The sequence below is a fragment of the Mustela erminea genome, chromosome 13, assembly GCF_009829155.1.
Source record: "Mustela erminea isolate mMusErm1 chromosome 13, mMusErm1.Pri, whole genome shotgun sequence".
NCBI classification, from domain to species: Eukaryota; Metazoa; Chordata; class Mammalia; order Carnivora; family Mustelidae; genus Mustela; species Mustela erminea.
The window spans coordinates 81,319,536-81,339,775 of NC_045626.1; the positions used below are offsets into that span (position 1 = coordinate 81,319,536).

General features: G+C 52.9%; 3 protein-coding genes across 4 annotated transcripts in view; 2 read left to right on the forward strand and 1 right to left on the reverse strand.

Moving 5' to 3' along the window:
- Nucleotides 1–2,576, reverse strand: part of LOC116572466 — a 49,692-nt gene extending 47,116 nt beyond the window's left edge. The window contains exon 1 of the mRNA XM_032311552.1: nt 1,137–2,576. The gene's annotated coding sequence lies outside the window, so the exon portion shown is untranslated. The remainder of the gene's footprint in view (nt 1–1,136) is intronic.
- On the forward strand, nt 536–12,966 carry TBX3 (T-box transcription factor 3). 2 transcript variants are annotated; one of them, XM_032311549.1, is made up of 8 exons: nt 536–950; nt 2,572–2,839; nt 3,830–3,889; nt 4,167–4,313; nt 6,132–6,208; nt 7,307–7,464; nt 8,882–9,555; nt 11,310–12,966. In XM_032311549.1, the coding sequence occupies exons 1-8, from the start codon at nt 562–564 to the stop codon at nt 11,769–11,771; spliced, it is 2,235 nt and encodes a 744-aa protein (XP_032167440.1). In that variant the 5' UTR covers nt 536–561; the 3' UTR covers nt 11,772–12,966. The 2 variants fall into 2 exon arrangements, with proteins under 2 accessions (XP_032167440.1, XP_032167442.1); XM_032311551.1 differs by lacking the exon at nt 3,830–3,889.
- A 1,778-nt stretch (nt 12,967–14,744) lies between these two features.
- Nucleotides 14,745–17,359, forward strand: LOC116571522. Its single transcript, XM_032309474.1, has 2 exons — nt 14,745–15,813; nt 16,844–17,359. The coding sequence occupies exons 1-2, from the start codon at nt 15,190–15,192 to the stop codon at nt 17,357–17,359; spliced, it is 1,140 nt and encodes a 379-aa protein (XP_032165365.1). The 5' UTR covers nt 14,745–15,189.
- The last annotated feature ends 2,881 nt before the right edge of the window (nt 17,360–20,240 follow it).

Genomic DNA, 20,240 nt, shown 5'->3' on the forward strand with positions numbered 1-20,240 from the left:
AGCCGGGTGTAGCGCAACTGCGGGCGCCTCCAGCGAGAAAAGAGGGAGAGGAAGACAGACAGGGGGGCGGGGAAGAAGAAGGAGAAGACAAGGTAAAAAGTCTCCGAGCGGAGCGGTTTGCATTTGCAACAAAGAACTGGGGGCTGGGGAGCCATTCCCGGGACCTGGGGCTGCGGTGTCTCTTTCGGCGAAGCCGCGGGGCTCGGGCGCGGGTGAGACCCTGCTCGCTCCCCTCGCCGCGTGAAACCGACTTCCAGGAGCGGCTTTTTAAAAAACGCAAGGCACAAGGACAGTCACCCAAGCGACTATGTCTCCTGACTTCTCGCCTTGTCCTCTTTGAAAGCGGCATCCCCCTCCCCAAAAGACACTTTCCTCCCTCTTCCCTAGAGTGCTAGAGTGGTGATCCCCCCGTTTCTTTTTTCTTTTTCTTTTCTTTCTTTCTTTATTTGTTTTTTTTTTTTTTTTTTCCAAACTATGTGCTGCTGTTAAAAACCAAAAACAAAACCAAACAGCAGCTGAGGACTTGTCCCCGGCTGGAGCCCAGCGCCCCGCCTGGAGTGGATGAGCCTCTCCATGAGAGATCCGGTCATTCCTGGGACAAGCATGGCCTACCATCCGTTCCTACCTCACCGGGCGCCGGACTTCGCCATGAGCGCGGTGCTGGGTCACCAGCCGCCCTTCTTCCCCGCGCTGACGCTGCCTCCCAACGGCGCGGCGGCGCTCTCGCTGCCGGGCGCCCTGGCCAAGCCGATCATGGATCAATTGGTGGGGGCGGCTGAGACTGGCATCCCTTTCTCGTCCCTGGGGCCCCAGGCGCATCTGAGGCCTCTGAAGACCATGGAGCCCGAAGAAGAAGTGGAGGATGACCCCAAGGTGCACCTCGAGGCCAAAGAACTTTGGGATCAGTTCCACAAGCGGGGCACCGAGATGGTCATTACCAAGTCGGGAAGGTAAGCAAGTGGCAGACCCCCCCCCAAACTATTGCACTCCCCCCCCCCCTTCCCACCCCTTCCCTTTATCTGTTCCCAGCACGATTGGTTTGCCAGTTAATTTGGGCTTAAAGAAAAACTTAGGTCCTCCGAACTGTGTGTAGACATTCTGCGGCCCTGTTTCTGTGGCAGGAAATTTCGGCTTACCTGGACGTCTGCAGGGGGGTCGTTTCTCCTACCTAGCTCTGCATCCTGGATTTCCCAACAGGCTGGATAGACTCTCTTCAAGGGAGCACAGACATGGTTGCAGGAAGAAAGAAAACCACCCCACTCCAGGAAATTCACTGTGGCAAACCTTTCTATGCCTATATTTTTGTTGATGTTCTGTTTGGTTTGTCTCATTTTGTTCCCAGAGAGAACAACTGGACACCCTTTTCTTTAGTGTGGTCGTGGGAGACCTGACACTAGCTCTCTATTTGCCTTTTCTGCCCTCCAGCCAGCCTCTGGGTCTGCAGGGGCACCTGAGTGTGCCTCTGGAAGGGTCACAGAGAAATTTGGGTTTGTGTGTCCACACCGATTCACGTGTCTGTAATCCGAGGGAGAGTTGAGGCAATTTTGGATCATTAAGATTAGGTTCGCAGATTCAAGGAGCCAGTGGAGACACACATGCTGGTTTTTTACGTGTGAATCTTATCAACCATATTTCATATAACTTTCACAAGGTCCTTGCCTGACCGAAACCTGCCTGTCCCTTAAAATCACTGATTCTTTTTTTATGGCCTTGAAGCCCATATGAAGGCTCAATATTACAAGAATAAAAACAAAACTCCTCTCTTCCTGTCTTGAACTTTCAGTGTCTATCCTAGCTAAAAAGGAGGCCAGCGTTTGGCAGAAAATTTCTCAAACCCAGGAGACGTTTCCTCAGTTTCACATCGAAGTGCTTCCTTTTCAGCCGAGACTCTAGAAGGCCAACACTCCTGGGAAGGAAAAGTCAGTTTGGGGCCGATCTGAGCCATGGGAGAAACGCGGTTAGCCCGCGTGTTAGGCGAATTAGTTATCAGGCCCAGGAGTCCAGCCTGCACTACAAAATTCGTTTTGAGAACTCACTGACGGCCGCTTTCATTTCGCCAGCGGCGGGATTCCTGTTCCGTAGGGGAGGTTGGCGGTATATTTCCTTGATAAGTTTAACATATTCTCATCAGTGGAGTGGTGGAAAATTCTAGCCTTGACTGACCTCAACTTTACTAAAATGCTACTCCAAGCTGTTTAGAAGTAGACACTCAAAGGGGAGGAGCACAGGCAAGAATTTGTCTGCAAAGAGGGCCATCTGTGAAGTCCTACAAGAGGAAAAAATTGTGGAGAAAGTATTAAACACTGCAGAGAATTGTAGGGCAATATTCACTTGTTTTGAACCTTGGGGTATTCCCGGATAGAGAAACTGGGCATATGCAATGCTTGGGACGTGGAAGGGATACGATTCTGCACTGAGTAGCCCTCCTCTGACACCAAAGCCTCATCAGTCAATCACAATAGAAAAGTTTTAAGTTTGATTTAAACATTTTAGGGTAAATAAGGAATCCGACCCCAGAGTCTGAGTGATTTCTTTTTCTTTTCTCTTGTTTTCTCTTCCCTCCAATTGTAGGCGAATGTTTCCTCCATTTAAAGTAAGATGTTCTGGGTTGGATAAAAAGGCCAAATATATCTTGTTGATGGACATTATAGCTGCTGATGACTGTCGATATAAATTTCATAATTCTCGGTGGATGGTGGCGGGTAAGGCTGACCCTGAAATGCCAAAGAGAATGTACATTCACCCAGACAGCCCTGCTACGGGGGAACAGTGGATGTCCAAAGTTGTCACTTTCCACAAACTGAAACTCACCAACAACATTTCGGACAAACACGGATTTGTAAGTTTTCACCGCTCCCGCTCTAGTCAGTAAAATTTCCTCTTTCTTCACCCTAGCAAAGGCAGTGCTTCCCCTCTCCTTGCAAAAATCACCAGTTTCTGCTCAGACCTCTCCCTTGCTCTCTGTTGCTAAGCATAGCAAAGTTGTTCGATCCGAAACAGCCAGAGAGAGGATTCCCGAGTGTTTCTCTTCGGATAATGGAAGGCCTGGCGTTCCTTTAAAAAAAAAAAAAGAAAAGAAAAGAAAAGAAAGAAAGAATCGAGGGCCAGAACACTGACCGCTCACGTTCTGTGGCAGTCCCAGATCTTGGTAAATGGCTGGCAGTGAAGTTAAAAACCAGTTAAGATAACAAAATCCATTTTAAAGTTCCGTGTTCTCCAGGGATTGGTGCTGAGCTCTCTGAAAACTTCTGTTTTGAACCCAGCCATATTATTTCTCGCGGGAGTTTTAAGGTTAAGGAGTTTTAACCAAGGGCTACAATTGTTAAAGGGGTGACTGCATTTTTTGAAAGATTTCTTTCTTTTGTGAAAAAAAGTATATGGGCCTGAGGTGGAAGTCAGGTTTACTAGAAATGAGGCTGGAGTTCTCCAGGATAAATTGCTGTGCGTGTCTGTGTGTATTGGGAGTGTATAGAAATCGATTCCGTGGGAGAGTCCTTAGAAACTTTTAGGAGACCAGAATTGCTTATAAAAGTCAAAACACCTTTTGCCCTCAGCCCCCTACCTCTCCCCAACATTTCAGTAAAATAAAGCTGAGTGATAAGGGAGGAATCAGCAGAGAGATTAGGCCCCAGAAGAGTGAATGGCACGGAAGTATCTTCAGCGGGCCAGGATTGCCTTTGAAGCCCTTGATTTGATTAAGGCATAAATATTCCCTCTCTAGAGTTCAACCTTTCAGGGCTTTAAGTGGATTGGGCTCGTCAATTAGTGGGCGCTTAAAGGACTGAATCATTTTGTAAATTAAAATGCATGTTTTTCTCTATCTTTTAAGACTTTGGCCTTCCCAAGTGATCACGCAACGTGGCAGGGGAATTATAGTTTTGGTACTCAGGTAGGCTAGGGTTCAAGGTATGAACGGACCTTAGGTGGTGAGGGTGGGGGGTACCCTTTGGAAATTGAAGAGCAATTTGGATTCTCCAGAAGAGGATGTCTGTGGAGCGGAATGTGCCCAAAGAGGTGCTCCGAGGAGGTGGGCTTGGCCTAAGCCGTCGGTGGGGTAGACGTCAGCCTGGCAGGGGTCCTGAGGTCCCGTTGGTCCTACTAAACCACCCCCCCTTTTTTTTTTCTGATGTCTCCCCTCGTCCCTGCCTCCCCTCTTCTCCCCGCAGACAATATTGAATTCCATGCACAAATACCAGCCTCGATTCCACATTGTGAGAGCCAATGACATCTTGAAACTTCCTTATAGTACATTTCGGACTTACTTGTTCCCCGAAACCGAATTCATCGCTGTGACGGCATACCAGAACGATAAGGTAACCAAAGGCGCTTTTCTTTTTAAGGGTGGTATTTTTCCCCTCCCGCCAAAGGCCGCTCCGGGGTGAGGTGGAGAAAGTTAGGAAAGATTAGGGATGGCAGTCCGAGGTTTTTCTTCCGTGATTTGGCTCTTCCATGGAGCTTTTGGGGAAAGGGGGTCTGGGCCATCCCAAGAGGCAGGGAAGAAACAGAACAAAGCAAAACAAAAAACTTGACCAGCTAGGAATCCCACACGGAGCGAAAAGAGGTCAGACTAACTTTGCTCCTCTGGGCTGACATCCGCTCCCCCAGGGGGGGCTTTCTCTTGTTTTGAGGCTCAGCCCCTTCTCCTCCAGGAGGAAGGATCAAATATCAGGTTCCAGGTTCTAAAGGAACCCCTCTAAAAATTGAAGGTAAAAGCCATTTGGGATTTTGGAAGGAGAATCCCATTGGAGAGCAGCTTTTCCCCCCTAGCCAGAAATCCCGAGTAGCTGGTCTGGTTTTTATTACTTTTTATGCTGCTGTGTTTTTTATGGTGTGTGTGTGTGTGTGTGTGTGTGTGTGTGTGTTTGGAAAAACCTTCTCTGATCACAGGGGTCATGCTAATCGAGTTGTCTGAGGCTTATGAGATGACCAAAGTCAAAATCACTTCATTGGAAGGCTTTTCCTCCCTTGGGCCTCAGACCCGGGATTAGGAGTACCCCCCAAATGGAACAGCAGGCAGCCCCTGGTATATAAAGTTATGGTGGTTTGAAGGTCATGGGCATGTGCACAGAGACACAGAGAGAAAGTGACTCTTGGTTATCTGACAACACCTTGTATCTTGAACTCAGGGTCACCGTGGGTGGGTCCTCTGGCTGGCCCTGTGGGGATATTCAGGTATGTTTCCTTAATCCGGAGACTGAGACACCAGCAGTCTTAAATACAGGAGTTTATTCCAAGAAACAAGAATCCATCCAAGGGGCCTTTTTCCCACCTCTGGGGAAGGCTGTGTATATCATGTGTTTTTTGACCCCCCTCAAAGGGAAGGGCTTTGAAAGATTACATACTATGGCATTTTGCCCCAGCATGCAAACAAAATAACATGCTTCCTCTAGACCCAGAACCCTGTGAATGTAAGTTGTTAATGTAATAATAAAATGTACCATTTCTGATCAGACAGAGAAGCCAGAGGCCTTCTCCAACCTAATGGTGGTGGCAGAGCAGATAAATGAAAGCAAATGTTTCCAGTGGTCATTCAGTCCTTCGACATCTGTAATTGTCAATATTGTAATTCCTCAACCCTCCCCCCTCCCCACAAAACCCAGCAAAAAAATCAAACCCATTCTGGCACAGGGGTAGTGAAAACCCCATAAATCATTTAATTAGATTTCATAGAAAAAGTTGGTGTGCGTGCTGTGGGATGTTTGGGGGGGGTAGGAAATATGCCATAACCTATTTTATGATTAATTGTGCTATATTAAAAAAAAATGAAAGCACAATTTTAAGATCTACAGGTTGTCCTGTGGACAGCTTTTGACAATCTTTCCATTTCTCAGTGCATGCTCTCAAGGCTGCTACAGAACAGAATGAGGCATTTCCTAGACAGTCTCATTTCAGTCTGGAATCCCTGGTTTGGCTTCCTACGGGACATGCAAGCCATTGGTACAGTTGCTTTGATTTTTCTCTTGGTCCCCTCTGACTGGCAGACTGTGATGTCCTCTTATCTTGTCTTCAGCCCGGCATAGCCGGGTGAGTTCTTCGGGCCGTCAGATCTCTAGTAGAAAGAGTTGGGGGGCAACACCACATTCTGGAAAATGAGGCCAATGTCTCTTGCTTGCTTGTGTCTCCTTCTCTAGATAACCCAGCTAAAAATAGACAACAACCCTTTTGCAAAAGGTTTCCGGGACACTGGAAATGGCAGGAGAGAAAAAAGGTGAGTGGGGACACTCTGTATTATTTTCTCAGATAATTTGGAGAATCACTTTTCTGGGGCCCAGATCTCATCCTTTAGAAGTGGGATGCAGGCACATCTGTAGTAGTTGGAGGTGGGGAGAGTGGGAAATAATTTACTCCCACCCTTCCCCCTGCCTGTGGACCTCAAGACACTGTACTTTTCCTGCCTCCTACTGGTTACCTTAAAGGAGATGAACTAGGCCACGCCATTCTCGTTTCTGGAAAGAAAAGTGTCAGGGATAACAAATTATATAGAGATGCCTGTTAATTCCTAATTAATTGAGGTTCATCCCAGGCAGGTCCCAGGAAAGGACTAAACCATTCACAAAATACTTGGGAATTTTTGCAGTCTTGTCTTGCAAATACCATCAGACAGAACTGAGGCCCCTTGAGAAGTCTGTGGCTCCCTCCTTCATGGGTATATGTATCATTTTGCATGAAGCAGACAGCTGGGGAGTGTATGGAAGACGCTCTCCCCTCCCCCACCAGCTTTCAAAGAATTTCTAAAATCCAGTAAATCAGTCTAGATCTTTAACCTATCCCCTTGCGGGGTCGGGGTGAGCATGGCAAAAAGAATTTCTAACATCTAAATGGATTTTTTTTTTTTACTCCGGTTACGATTAATTAATGCGCTGGTAAAACAATTAAAGTGGGCCACGAAGGAAGCCACTTCCTCCCAGTCTCAGCAAGGAGTCGAGTCAGGAGTGCGTAGGCTGCTGGTGCTCACCAGTTTGGGCACCCAGGTCCCCTCCTTCTGTAAGGCCTGCCATTCACCTGTCTCTGGCCCATGGCTTTTCCCTAAAAAAAAGGCCCCTTCCTCCAACCCCCACCCCTCCCCATCCTGTGCCACACTCTTCAGCCTAGTTACAGCGTCAAGAACCATGCTTGGGTCTCTGTGGCTGCCTTGGAGCAAGCAGGTGTCCGAGACCACTTGATGTGTTGTCCATGGGTGGTGGGCAGGGTGAGGTGTGTGCGTGCGCGAGCGCAGGCCGGGTTTTTGGAGAGGGTGAGGCAAACAAGGGGGAGGGATCTAGATGTACCTTTGGTCTGTAATGACGGCTGTGGGCTTCTGCCACAGAAAACAGCTCACCCTACAGTCCATGAGAGTGTTCGATGACAGACACAAAAAGGAGAATGGCACCTCAGACGAGTCCTCCAGCGAACAGGCAGCCTTCAACTGCTTCGCTCAGTCCTCATCTCCCGCTGTCTCCACTGTAGGGACTTCGAACCTCAAAGGTAGGCCTGGTCACCTCTGGTTTTCTCCACTCCAGGTCTGTGAGGGGAGGTGCTGGAGTGAGGGGTGGGTATCTGGGAGAGTTGGGGGCAGGGCGCCCACCAGGGAACCGGCCCTTCAAAAATGTCAGGTGCTTCTAGAAGCTTCTAAGCAAGAGCCAAAGTTCCAAAAATGTGGCCAGGTATGTCCCCCTCTGGAAATTGTATACAGGAGAGCTCAGAACCCCTTCCCCCAAACCTTGATTTGGCTGAGGGTGGGGTGTCTGCATGTTTCAACTCTGTGGAGCCAGCCTTGAAAACTTGTGTCAAGCACTTAGGTCTCTGTCCCTCCACTGTCTCCAACCAAGCAACTGCTGACGTCTTAACTATCTTTGAGCTCTAGATTTAAATGTGTTGGGGGGCACATAGGGGGAGAGGCAAGGGATTCTTTGTGCCACCTGGAACAAGGAAGGTGGCTGAGAAAACATCCAGCCCCAGAGCAGCAGTGGGCACTGGGAGAGCAATCAGAGCCCTAGGGATCTGAGTAGGGGGAGGGGGGAGGGGGAGGGGACAAGAAGGTTCAAATCCCCAGTTAGTTCCTGTATTTAAAGAGCAAGCACTATTTATTTCTCTCCCTCTCAAGGGGAGGAAACCTGTTTTTAAGTTAATCAAAATGAAAGCCCATTATGACTGCCATCCTTTTAAACTTTACACATAAAATTGGATCCTTTTTTCTTTCTTTCTTTTCTTTTTTTCTTTTTTTTTTTTTTTTTTTCCGGTAGGACACCCACAGAGGGTGTGGTGACAGCAAAAGAGAATCTGTGATTGTCTCTGGGCAGTGAGCAGCAGGCTGCTCCCATCTCTGTCTGCGGGGACAGGGGCACACAGAAGGCTCCGCAGAGTGTGTTGGGGGAGGGGAGGGTTTTCATTTCTGCCACTACCAATTCAGATGCCAGGGTTCAAACGAATCCTTCTGAAAGAATTCACAAATTTGTGGAAGGTATCATTCTTGGTCACTCACTGAACAAAGACTCTGAAGAGTAACTAGGTGTTCCCAAAGTGAGTTTTAGGAGGATTTTAATTTTTAAGAAAAGGAAATGCAGTGGAGTCGGGGAAAGACGGGGGTGGGCGGGGAAGCTTTGACACAGGAGGAGCTCAATGGATGATTGTAAAAAATAGGAAAATCCACTAGCGATTGGGAGAAGGGGTTCATTCGACCTAAATATTTTAAACTCATTCATTGCTAGTTTATTGATACATCCCACTAAAGTTGGGAGCTATCATCGCTCCCACTTTGCAGATGAGGAAACTGAGGCACAGAGAGCTTAAGGGGTGTGCGGAGGGACCACCCAGCTTGTAAATGGCCGGGCTGGAGTTCCCACTGGCCCCGATTGGAGCTCACGTCCTTCCGCTTGGCTTTTGTTCCCGTGTCCTCTGGTAGATCTGTGTCCCAGCGAGGGTGAGAGCGACGCCGAGGCCGACAGCAAAGAGGAGCACGGCCCGGAGGCCTGCGACGCGGCCAAGATCTCCACGACCACGTCGGAGGAGCCTTGCCGCGACAAGGGCAGCCCCGCGGTCAAGGCGCACCTCTTCGCCGCCGAGCCCGGCGGCCGTCCTCGGGACGCCGGGCGGCTGGACAAGGCGTCGCCCGACTCGCGCCACAGCCCAGCCACCATCTCGTCCAGCACCCGCGGCCTGGGCGCGGAGGAGCGCCGGAGCCCCGGCCGCGAGGGCGCGGCCACGTCCAAGGCCGAGGAGGCGCGCGCGCTGCCGGGCAAAGAGGCCTTTGCGCCGCTCACGGTGCAGACGGACGCGGCCGCCGCACACCTGGGCCAGGGCCCCCTGCCGGGCCTCGGCTTCGCCCCGGGCCTGGCCGGCCAGCAGTTCTTCAACGGGCACCCGCTCTTCCTGCACCCCGGCCAGTTCGCCATGGGGGGCGCCTTCTCCAGCATGGCGGCGGGCATGGGGCCCCTGCTGGCCACCGTGTCCGGGGCCTCCACCGGCGTCTCGGGCCTGGATTCCACGGCCATGGCCTCCGCCGCGGCGCAGGGACTGTCGGGGGCGTCGGCGGCCACCCTGCCTTTCCACCTCCAGCAGCATGTCCTGGCCTCCCAGGTAATAATGAGGGCTCTACCCCCGTTCTCCATGGTTTCCCAGACCCTCACCCAGAGCCCCTCGGTAAGGAGCTTTGAAGAAGAACGGTGATAGTAGTACTGGTAATAATCGTTAAGGCCAAGAGTTAACCTCACGGACTCGGCATAATCTCACACTTTCCCCAAAAGCTTAAAAAAATTCTTTCGTAAGTTCAGGACTGTTTACGGTAGAGTAGCTGGGTAGTAGTAATGATAGTGAAGCTGTACCTAGCACTGAGGTCACATGTGGTCTATTCTGACTTCAGTGGCCCTACCGTCACCTCCACTTAATAGAGGAGGTGGCGGAGGCCCAGAGATGTTGGGTAACTTATCCAGAGTCACACAGCTGGTAAGTGCTGGGGCAGAGACTCTACCCTAGGGCTTTTTTCAGGGTCTCTGATTCTAGCTTCAAAGTGGGAATGTCTCTTATCTCTTAAATGGCTCCTAGCCAACCAGCCACCAGGAATCAGACAAGGGGGGGACCATGGCCTGGGGGGGGGAGCTGACTCTCCTAGGGTGGGAGTTGAGTCCTGAACCTTTCCTGCCAGTGGGAACCTTGTCCCCCAAAGGGTTAACAGTTTGTGCCTAGAGGGAAATGTCAGGATAGGGGCAGGCCTGGCAGCCTCTGTGTGGTTCAGACAGCTGTGCTGGGGTGCAGGGCAGCTGGGGAAAAGTCCTGGGCCTCTGGAAACGCTCTGAACCCAGCGACGAGGTTCTGTGGGGTTTTCTGCACGTCCTTTCCTTTGTTTTGTCTGAGTACATTCGTCTCCCTTCTCTGAGCCAAGAAGCAATGTTGTCCTCCCCTCTTGGGGGGGATGGGGGAACTGAGAACAGGGTTGGCTGGCTTCTGGCCTTTTCCCATTGCTCTCCTGTCTGTGAGCCCCTCCCGGGTCACCTTGTCCTAAGTGGGCTGTGGACAGGTGGGCGAGAGGCTGCCTGGGCACACAAGTATTAATGGTACCCCAAGGCCAGGGTCAGAGAGAACTAGCCCAGCCCAGGCTGGGGTGCCTACATTTTAAATTCTTCTTCTGCCACCGAGGGAGGGACTTTCTGCTCCTCTGGGGCTCACCTCAGTTTCTCCATCTGAAACACCAGTATCAGGCTGGGTGATTTCTTTGTCTTTAGAGCAAATGCCTTTTGCACCCTCGACCCCCAATTTCCTTTAGCTTAAGGATCATCTCTAGATTTTTTTTCCCTCATTTGAGAAACTTCTGGAATTGGAGTGGGATGGCTGTGTTGGGGGAGGGGAGGAAGAATGAAAGAAATGTATGTCCCATAATGTATGCCCTGTGGCAGTTTTCAGTCAGCTACGTTAGCTGTGGCTGGCCTAGACTGCCGCCCCATTTAACAGGTGCAACAGCTGACCCCCCAGTGGGAGAATTTCTAGCAGTTCTATTGGCCAGGTGCCCCGTGGAGCACATTGCAGGCCTCAGCTCATTTAATATCCAGAGTCCCAATCACTGCATGAACTATTTAGTATTGCTCTGGATTCCCCCCCCCCCCAAGAACGCGGAGGCCTAGGGAGTCAGGTGGACCTAGAGAAGGAAGTTTGAGTGCCCCCCCCCAACCACCGCGCCAAGAGATCAAGGATTTGCCTGAGGTCCCAGGGTGGAGGTGGTGGGCTTGGGGGTTGGGGGTGGGTATATGGACGGAGGAGATTGGCTCCTCCCCGTCGCGCAACCCCTGCTCACCGCCTGCGTTTCTCTCCTCCTGCCTCCTCCCCACCCTTCCCCGCAGGGCCTGGCCATGTCGCCCTTCGGAAGCCTGTTCCCTTACCCCTACACGTACATGGCCGCCGCCGCGGCTGCGTCTTCGGCCGCGGCCTCCAGCTCCGTGCACCGTCACCCCTTCCTCAACCTGAACACCATGCGCCCGCGGCTGCGCTACAGCCCCTACTCCATCCCCATGCCGGTCCCGGACAGCAGCAGCCTGCTCGCCACCGCCCTGCCGTCCATGGCCGCGGCCGCGGGGCCCCTGGACGGCAAAGCCGCCGCGCTGGCCGCCAGCCCGGCCTCGGTGGCCGTGGACTCAGGCTCAGAACTCAACAGCCGCTCCTCCACGCTCTCCTCCAGCTCTGTGTCCTTGTCGCCCAAACTCTGCCCCGAGAAGGAGGCGGCCACCAGCGAACTGCAGAACATCCAGCGGTTGGTCAGCGGCTTGGAAGCCAAGCCGGACAGGTCCCGCAGCGGGTCCCCGTAAACCCCTCCCTAGAAAAATATCTTCATTCCAGCCCAGTCCAGTCTGCCGTGCACTTTGTTGGATGTAAAATAAACCACGGGCGCTCAGAGGGGTTGGCCGCTGCTTTGTGCAGTCCTGCCTGGGAAGGGGTGCCGGACTCCCTCTAGAGAATGTGCTAGAAACAGGCCCTGTCGTCTTGGCGTGGTTTATATATCCGGGATCTGGTTCAGATTCGGGGGCTCAGAAATGTCTGTTTCGTGGAGCTGTTTGGGGTGGGAGCAAAAGCGTTTTATGACCAGAGCACCTCCAGCAGCCAGGCTGGTCTGGCAGCTATGGAAAGGAAGCAAAAGGTAACCAGGCCCACCAGGAGGGGAGGTGTTGAAAGGTTTCTCCCCCAGTGCAGATTTATATATTTTTTTCCTTCACCGTGTCAAGTAGAAACAAAAAGAAAATTTAAAATATATATATATACTGGGGACAAATGAATACATAAACATGATTCTGTTTGTGAAGATTAAAAACTTTATAGTGACTTGCGTATCAGTTCTAAATAAATGACTGAGCAGCGTTGTGTGCGGAGGGAAGTCATTGCCACCCTGTTTGGTCTCTATTAAGGAAATCTGTGTCTTTTTAATATTCTTGTGATGTTTAAAGAGCCGCTATAGGTCTCTCCTTGCATGTTCCACAGTAATGTATTTGTGGGTTTTATTTTGAAATGCTTGCTTTTAGAGAGAAAACATGACCCCACACCTTTCTCCCCTCCCCCCTTCTCTGCCCTCCCAACAGCAATCCCAAGGGGGAGGATTTAAAGGGAAGGGGTGGGGAAAACACAAAAAATGAATTTATTTTATCTAAGCTATGTAGCAGGATTTATGTCCTCTGTCAGTTCGTTCTCTTTCCTGTATATGCAATAACAAGGTTCTAAGAAAAATAATAAAGAAGCAGCGAGACTATTAGACAAAGTATTTATGTAATTATTTGATAACTCTTGTAAATAGGTAGAATATGAATGCTCGGAAAATTAAACCTTTAATTTATTGACGTTGTACATAGCTCTATGTAAATAGGGTCGCAGCTGTCAGGTTTTGTCGTCTTGTTTTGCTTTCGTCAGTTTTATTTCAAGGTAAAGGATCGCTTTTAAAACCAGAAAACACTTTCCTGCACCGACACCAACACACTTTGAAGAGTTGCCTAAAAAAAAAAAAAAAAAAGAAAAGAAAAGGAAAAAAAAGCTGTTTTTTTTTTTTTTTTAATGTCCAAGAGTGGTGGAAGGTGCCATTGCCTATGTCACCCCAAACTGGGGAGGTGATGCCACATCCCAGCTCACCTTAAATTCCTTAAAACACCCCAAGTGTGGTTCTGAGATTGCTTAGGGGTGGGTTTGGGGGGGTGGGGAGTGCAGAGGCTGTGGTTTGACTTTTCTAATTTTTCTTTTGTATTTGTATTTGCTAGTCTGATTTCTTCAAAACGGAGTGGGATTGACTACTGTCTTCAGTATTGGTGGTGTTTTGAATTGGTGCCTATAGAGAGTCACAGTTCACAAGTCAGGTGCTGAGAGATGGTTTAAAGACAAATTCATGAAGGTATATTTTGTGTTATAATTGTGGATGAGTTCTTTGGTTTTCTGTATTTCTTCTTCCCTCTTTAAAACATTATTGAAATTTCAATAAATTTTTATTGAAATGTCTCTGGGCCTCGTGTTAAGTGTTTTCTTGAGAAAACTTTGCTGCTAGAGGAGTCTTTCTGTCGGTGCTCGCTTCCTCTCCCCCCCCCTTGCTTTGCCTTTAAGTCATTAAGACCGCCCCCACGGAACCCAAATGAGCTGTCACTCAAGTGGCAAAGCTAAAAACAAAAGTCCCTTACTGGGGCGAAGGGAGCCGCTTCAATCTGAAATTACTTTTCCTTTAAATTAGGGAGCAAAACGAGAGACGGAAAGAGGGCTGATTAGAATTGGGTAGAACAGCAATTTCAGATACTTAAGTTCTAATGGAAAAAGAATGCTCTGCTCCCCTAAGTCCGTGGTTCCCACACGAATCCGACCAAGAATAAGTTTTGAGGACTCCGGACGTTTTCGTTTTGGGCTCGCTCTCCCTTCGCACGTCGGTATGGGAAACGCAAGGCAAAGCTATCTTGAACCAGTGTGCAAAAAAAGAAAAAAAAAAATCTTTTCGCTGCCAGACCTGGCTTGGCAAGGCAGGGACCCTCCGGGTTGTGGGAGAAACGGCCGGGCCCGAACGCCCCCCGAGGTCCCCGGTGTCGCGACTTGGACCCCGCTGACCCTAGGCGCCCCGGCGTGCCTGCGGAGTGCGGTCGGCTCCGCGCAGACTTAGCTGTGTCACGCGAGAGAGGAGGCAGGTTTTCCCCGCAAGGGAAAAGTATAGTTGACACCCCCTCCCGGGGACAAGGCACCCTCCTGCAGCCCTCCCCTCCAGCCAGCCTCCGGGCTGTTTGGGCAGTTGCCTTTTGAAGCTCAATTTATTTTTGAAACATTCAATAAAGAAGAGCGCGGCCGTGACCGTCTTTTGGTTTCCTAGCGTCCCCACCCCCGGCGGAGGTGTATTTGTGCGGGGGGAGGGGGCAAGGGAAGGTTCTCGCGGCCTTTTCTGGCCCTGGGGGCCGTGACGTGAGGACCCAGCCGGAGCCTGCCTGGCGGCTGCCTCCCTCCCCCCCTCCCTGGAGCCCGCCAGCCCGGCCCCAAGTCCCTGTCACCTTCGGGCCTCTTGAATGGCCTGCGAGGAGGATCGCCCTCCCCTCCCTATTCCTGTACTTGGAAGGGGATCGAGGTCGGGACCTTTTGGAGAGGGGGGCCGAGCCCCTTGCTTCTGCATCCAGGCACATGGGGAGCCCCACACCCTCTCCAGGGCTGTCCCCCGGGGTGAGAGGGCAACCAACCAGGGTCGGAGCTGGAGGGTGGGGTTCTTGCAGGAACCGGGGACCTTTGAGAGCCGGCAGAATGGCAGGGCGCGGGCCCACTGGGGCGGGCCGGGCCCAGGGGTTCCGGGCGGAGCCTGCGCCCCTGAAAGGTGGCCGGGGGCAGGGTGGGCCCAGCGCGCTCTGCCTCTGGGGGAGGGGGGCAGAAGCAGAGAGCCTCGGCCTGGGAGAGGGAGGGAAGGCTTTTCTCTCAGCCCATATCTGCTCCCCCCACCCCGAAATTCTCGGACAGTGCTCAGACGTGTGGCGAGCCTTGTCCCCCGCCCCTTAATCTCCTGTGTATCTTATTTGTATGTAGTGATGTTAATGAATAACTCTTGTGGCGCTGATGGACCGGGGGTGAACCGCTCGCAATCTCTCTGGATTTCGTTGCCTATTACTCACCTGGCGCCGGTCGCAATCTCGCCGCGGGCTTTATGGTGGCGGCGGCCGCCACGGAGGCCACTCGGGGCCGGCGCCTTCGGCTTTTTTCCGGGCTTCGAGTGCCACCTATCTGTCTGGCCCACGAATGCGCCCAGGCCGCCGCCGCCGCTGGCTCGGCATTCCAGCGCCTCCCGGGCTCCGGAACTTGGGCTTTTCACCTTTGCCCCTTCTCATCCTCCCCACCCCAGCCGGCGCTCTCCTCCTTCTCGGACCCCTGCTCCCCAGCCCCCCGCATCGGAAGAAGCCGGGCTGTCTTTCCTGGGTATCACTTTCACTCTTCTTTGGGCCCCAGATGAGAAAAACAGTCCTTCCCGTCTTTGGGTTTCCAAACAGTCAGGAAATTCCGGGAGGGGACCCTCTCATCATTTTCTGGCCAAGCACCCTGCTTCTTGGCGTAGAAATCCCCCGCAGTCCGCCCGGACCCAGGCAGGGGATAACCTGTGCGATCTCGGTGGGCAGATGGAGGGAACAAGGACTCCCGCCTCCCCCAAATTACATAATTCACATTCTACCCTGGATGCGACTTCCCTTTGCCTGGATGCGCTTTCTTTCTTTCTTTAGAACTCTGGAATGTTTCGGTTTTTATCCTGGCCGCGTCTACAGGGACAAAGGCCGCGGCTCGAGGGAGCAGCAGTCCGTAAGGGGCCCGCGCGGGGGTCAGCTGCGGCAGCCTGCAGGGCCGAGCGACTTCGTGATTTGTAGATTTAAGGTGACAAATGCGGGTGCTGGCCGGAGCCCTCCGGCCCCAGCCCCTGGGGGAGGTCGGCTCCAAGCCCGGCTGCGCCCTGGCGTCTGAGGCCGGCCGAGGGGCGGGGGTGGGGTCGCCTTCGCTGTGCTTTGAGCCGCGGGTAAAGGCGTCCGGGTTCCTGCTGACCTCCCGGCGCTAATTGCAAGGGCCGAAGGGCGCGCTCCGGCAGAGGCAGGGGTCACGACCCTGTGCGCTCCCTCCTCCCGGATCGGGCAAGCCTGAAGGAGCGAGGTGTGTGCAAGCGGGCGTGTGTGTCTGTGCACGCGCACGCGCACACACACAGCCTCCCTCTGGGTCTCCGCGGTCCCGGAACCCACTCTTTCTTTGTGGGGTAAGTTCCCGCGCGTGGGCCCTCAAAAACAAAACAAAACAAAACAAAACAAAACCCACCACCACAACAAAAAAACCTCCATCCAAGAAGGAAAACCCTTGTTCTGACCTTTCCCCTAAGCCAGCAGACAGGCAGCCGCCTTCGGGCGCTGCAAGAGGCTTGACACGCTTGGCGTCCGCGCGCTTTCTGCCTCGCTGGTTTCCAAATTCGACCTCGCGGCAACCAGCCAAGAGAGAGGCCGCGGGGGTGTGGGTGCCGGGCCGCGTCGTGGGCTCTACTATACAGAGCCGTAGATGTGCGTCCCCAGGGGTAGCTCTTTGGGTGCTGGCGCTCCAGGGCGAGGACCTGCAGGTGTGTGTGTGCGTGTGTGCGTGCACTTGTGCGTGCTCCGTCTGCAGACGTCTCTTCCAATTTAGCCCTAGAAGTGCACGCGCCAGACAGTTCCGGATGTCGATGCATTTGGTTGTTTTACAATCAAGATGCGTATAATCAAGATGTATATGTTGCAGATGTCGGCGTTCAAAGTACACGTAACAACGATAATAAAAAGAGCTGGCGTGAAAGAGGCGCGTGCGCGTGCCAGGCACTCGGTTAAGCACCCCACAAAGGTGACCTCTTTTCATGCTCTCAATTCACCGGACTTTTATCCCTGTTTGACAGAGGAGGAAACTGAGGCACCGGATCGTTAAGGCGCTTAACCGAGATCAGCCGGGGGGAAACCCGGAGCCAGAATTCCAGCCGAGATGGGCGCCAAGAAGCCACTTGACCGTCGCCATACGTAATTCAGGTGGCGGCGTACGTACCTGTAGTAGGTATGTCCCGGATGTAGAGAAATCTAAGGGCGCGTTCCGGGTTTTTGTGTGTGTCTCGAGCGCTCTGCAAAAGAGAACACTGTACTTTCCCGGCCACCCCGGTCGTGCCGTAGAAGAGCGCCGCTCCTATTTTGGCGTCCCCGTTCTGGGGCCTTTTCTCCCCCGGAGGACCCGTCGGGGCGAGGACCCAAGGCTTGGGGCCTTTGTTCCCAAGCAGATGAAACGAGAGGTGGCCTGGGGACAATATGCCAGCGGCGGGACGCTGGGGCCGAGACAGCGTTCTCCCTCGGGATCTGAGTCGGGAGGGAGCGGGAATGACAAAAGGGCTAGCGCGTGCCAGGGTGGGCAAGGCGACCCGGGCTAACTCCAGAGGGTCCCTTTCCCGCGGGATGGGAGAGCCCCCTTTCCCACCCCACCGCCGGCCTCGGATCCTTCCCCACGTCCGTCCACTCTCGGTGTGCCATCTGGCCAGGAGCAAAGGCCCCGCCGGCAGTGGGGACTCTGCCCGCACAAGGACCATTCATTCTGTCCTGCTTCCACCCTGCCCAGCTTCCAGGACTCTAAGCAAATTTATTTTTTCCTGCCCTCTTCCTCTCAACTGTCTGGCCTCAGCTGGGAGCTGGGCCAGGGGGGAGCCAGATTCTGCTGGGAAGCGGGAAGAAGGGGTGTGGAGAGCACAGCCCTGCGTAGGAAAGGGGATGCCGCTTCTGGTTCGCGGCCCAGTTTCCCGCGGCCTGGGCAGCTGTAGGCCCCACGCACCTGGAGAGCCAAGGCCGGGGTCGGGCGGCAGGCCGGGCAGCGGTGGCACAACGCGCTGCCTGGTGAGGAGCAGGGACCCTTCTTCTCTGCCCCACGCGCTTTCCGCCCGGCCCCTGAGAGGCAGTCAAACTGCCTTTGGGTGTTGCATCGCTCAGCTTGAGCGCGATCCCTGGAACGGGGGACCGGTGAGGGCTTAGCGAGGGGGATATTGGTACCATCCGAGCTGTCCGGTTCTCCTCTCCGCCCCCACCCCACTGCCGCCCAGTCCAACGTCCCCGGTCAGCTAGACTATTGGAGCGTTTGAAATGCGATCCCCGGACCACTTCGGGTTTCCCGCTAATGACCCGGGGTCCGGTTTCGGGTTGGGGAGTCGCATCAGGAGATGAAGATTGCTTCCTCACGCCCCGAGCCAGCCAGCCCTCCCCTAGGCGCTCTTCCCGCTGGCGCTGTGGGCCCAGGAGAGTGCGCCCCTCCACACCGCCCCCGCGAGGTCCCCAAAGCGTCAAGGACACCCAGGCACGGAACTGACGCGCGTGCGCCGACTTCCTTTTCGCCCCTTTTGCGGTGCGGTTCGCCCCAGTCCCCAGCGCCGGCACCTTGGCGGTAGCACCCGGACAGCGCCGGCCGTCTTGGGGCTGTTACTTTAGTCCTCCCAATGCCGAGGCTGAGAGCGAAGGCGTGAGCCTGTTAGGGGAGCCAGCCGAAAAGTGTCCCCATCATCCCAGTCACCTCCCGGCCTCCAGGCCTTCAGCGTGGCGCCCCACTTGGATAGTCTCTAGGGTGGGTGCCCTTAACCGAGGCCAGACCTTCTGGCTTCACTGACTCGGCAAAAATCCCACACAGAGGTTTGTTACTGTGCATACATTTGGATCTGGGGACAAGGGGGGAACCCTACAGTTAAGCTCAGGTTCTCAGAGATGCGTGAGCCCCACCAGATGAGGGACCTGTCCCTGCTCTGGGGACAAAAAGAAATGACAGGAAGTTCTGGGGTGGTCTCTGGAGACCCTTGTTTTGGCCAGGCCGAATTTAGTTTAGGGACTAACTCCATTTCTCTCACCTTCTAGAAGGACACTGTTTCCTTGCTTTCTTTGAATCAAAGCTTCCAGACCCCCAGGGTCACAGCCGGATATTGTCTAATTAGTGGACTAATTAATGATATTAACTCATCAGGCAAATGATTATGAACAATCATTATCACCCCTAATGAAGTCTGTGTTCATCTCCTGTTGATAGGCTTACCCCCACTCCATGGGCTCACAGGCAATAAAAGGAAACCACTTTTCATAAAACGATTAGCTTTTACTACGTCCCTCCCACCTGGAGATCTAGGGTGGGGGAGCAGTGGGGGGTGCCCTTTGTGGACAGGCTGGGGGCTCCTGGATCTCTGTACCCCCTCCACAGACATCACAATGATACGGATATATATATATATATATATATATATATATATGTGTCAGGTTTCATCTTTGTAGGATTTACTTAGTTTTTCCATTAAAGTCCCATCTGGTGGAATCAGGGGCTTGAATTTTGGAATACAGATGTGTATGTGTTGTTAGGGGCTCTGGAATCTGAGGGTCCCCTGGACCTTTTTCTCAGGGCAAACATTAACAAGGTGAAGGCTGGGACCTTGGTGGATGCTGAGAATTCTTTTGAACTTGACTGCCCAGCTCAGCCTAGAACAAGGTGGACAGCTACCCAAATCATGTATGCGGGTCAAGTCTAAAGGTGCTCAGGGACCCCACTAGCTTGGAAGGCAGAGGTGGGAGTAGGTCTGTTTTGAAAGCCCCCTGCCTCTCTACCACTTCCCTCTCATGTCTTTCAGTTTTTACTCAGGCAGACGCCTCCACAGCCTGGGAAAATTCACAAGCACTCAAAAGGACATCCTAGACTTCACAAAATATTCAAGGGGAGAGGGAACCGTCCCTCCTTCCTCTCCTCCGATAAAATGGGATCCCCGGGGAAGCCCCCTGTCACCCCTAGTCCTGCCTAAATAAGTCCTCTTTGGTTGACCTTGGCCACTTAGGGAGGGACTTCTTCCTGGCGTCAAGACAAGATTGATTTCAAACAAGATGTTGTAAGCTGAGGCTCCGTACTTCTCTGGGTCGCCACCATCTGGGGGAGGGGGCCCAAATCAGCAAAGCCTCTGCCCGCCTCTACTTCATCCAGACCCCCCCACCCCACACACCCCCACCCCCAGGGCTTTCGCAGGCACATCACAAGACAGACGGGAGGATGATGAGGCCCGTGTTTGACCACAACCTGGGTCTGTCTCAGGGACCCGAGGACGTGGCGCTTTTTCTCTGTTTGCTGATAAATGGGCCATTTCTGTGCTGGTTTTATTTGACATGAAAGCCCTTCTGGCGTTATTTCCCGGATTTCTTGATCCATCCTGGTCTCTGAGCAGAGATCTGAGGTGAGAGAGCGTAAACAGGAAGGGGGAACTGCAGTCCATCAACAGTAACGCTAGGTTCCTCGCGGGGCGGCGG

Excerpts from the sequence above, each read along its gene's own strand:
- TBX3 (XM_032311549.1), top strand. The coding sequence starts at position 562 with ATGAGCCTCTCCATGAGAGATCCGGTCATTCCTGGGACAAGCATGGCC. Across the intron at positions 6,209-7,306 it reads AATGGCAGGAGAGAAAAAAG|AAAACAGCTCACCCTACAGT; the intron begins GTGAGTGGGGAC and ends CTTCTGCCACAG. Across the intron at positions 7,465-8,881 it reads AGGGACTTCGAACCTCAAAG|ATCTGTGTCCCAGCGAGGGT; the intron begins GTAGGCCTGGTC and ends GTCCTCTGGTAG.
- LOC116571522 (XM_032309474.1), top strand. The coding sequence starts at position 15,190 with ATGCGCCCAGGCCGCCGCCGCCGCTGGCTCGGCATTCCAGCGCCTCCC. Across the intron at positions 15,814-16,843 it reads TCGTGATTTGTAGATTTAAG|AGGAGGAAACTGAGGCACCG; the intron begins GTGACAAATGCG and ends CCTGTTTGACAG.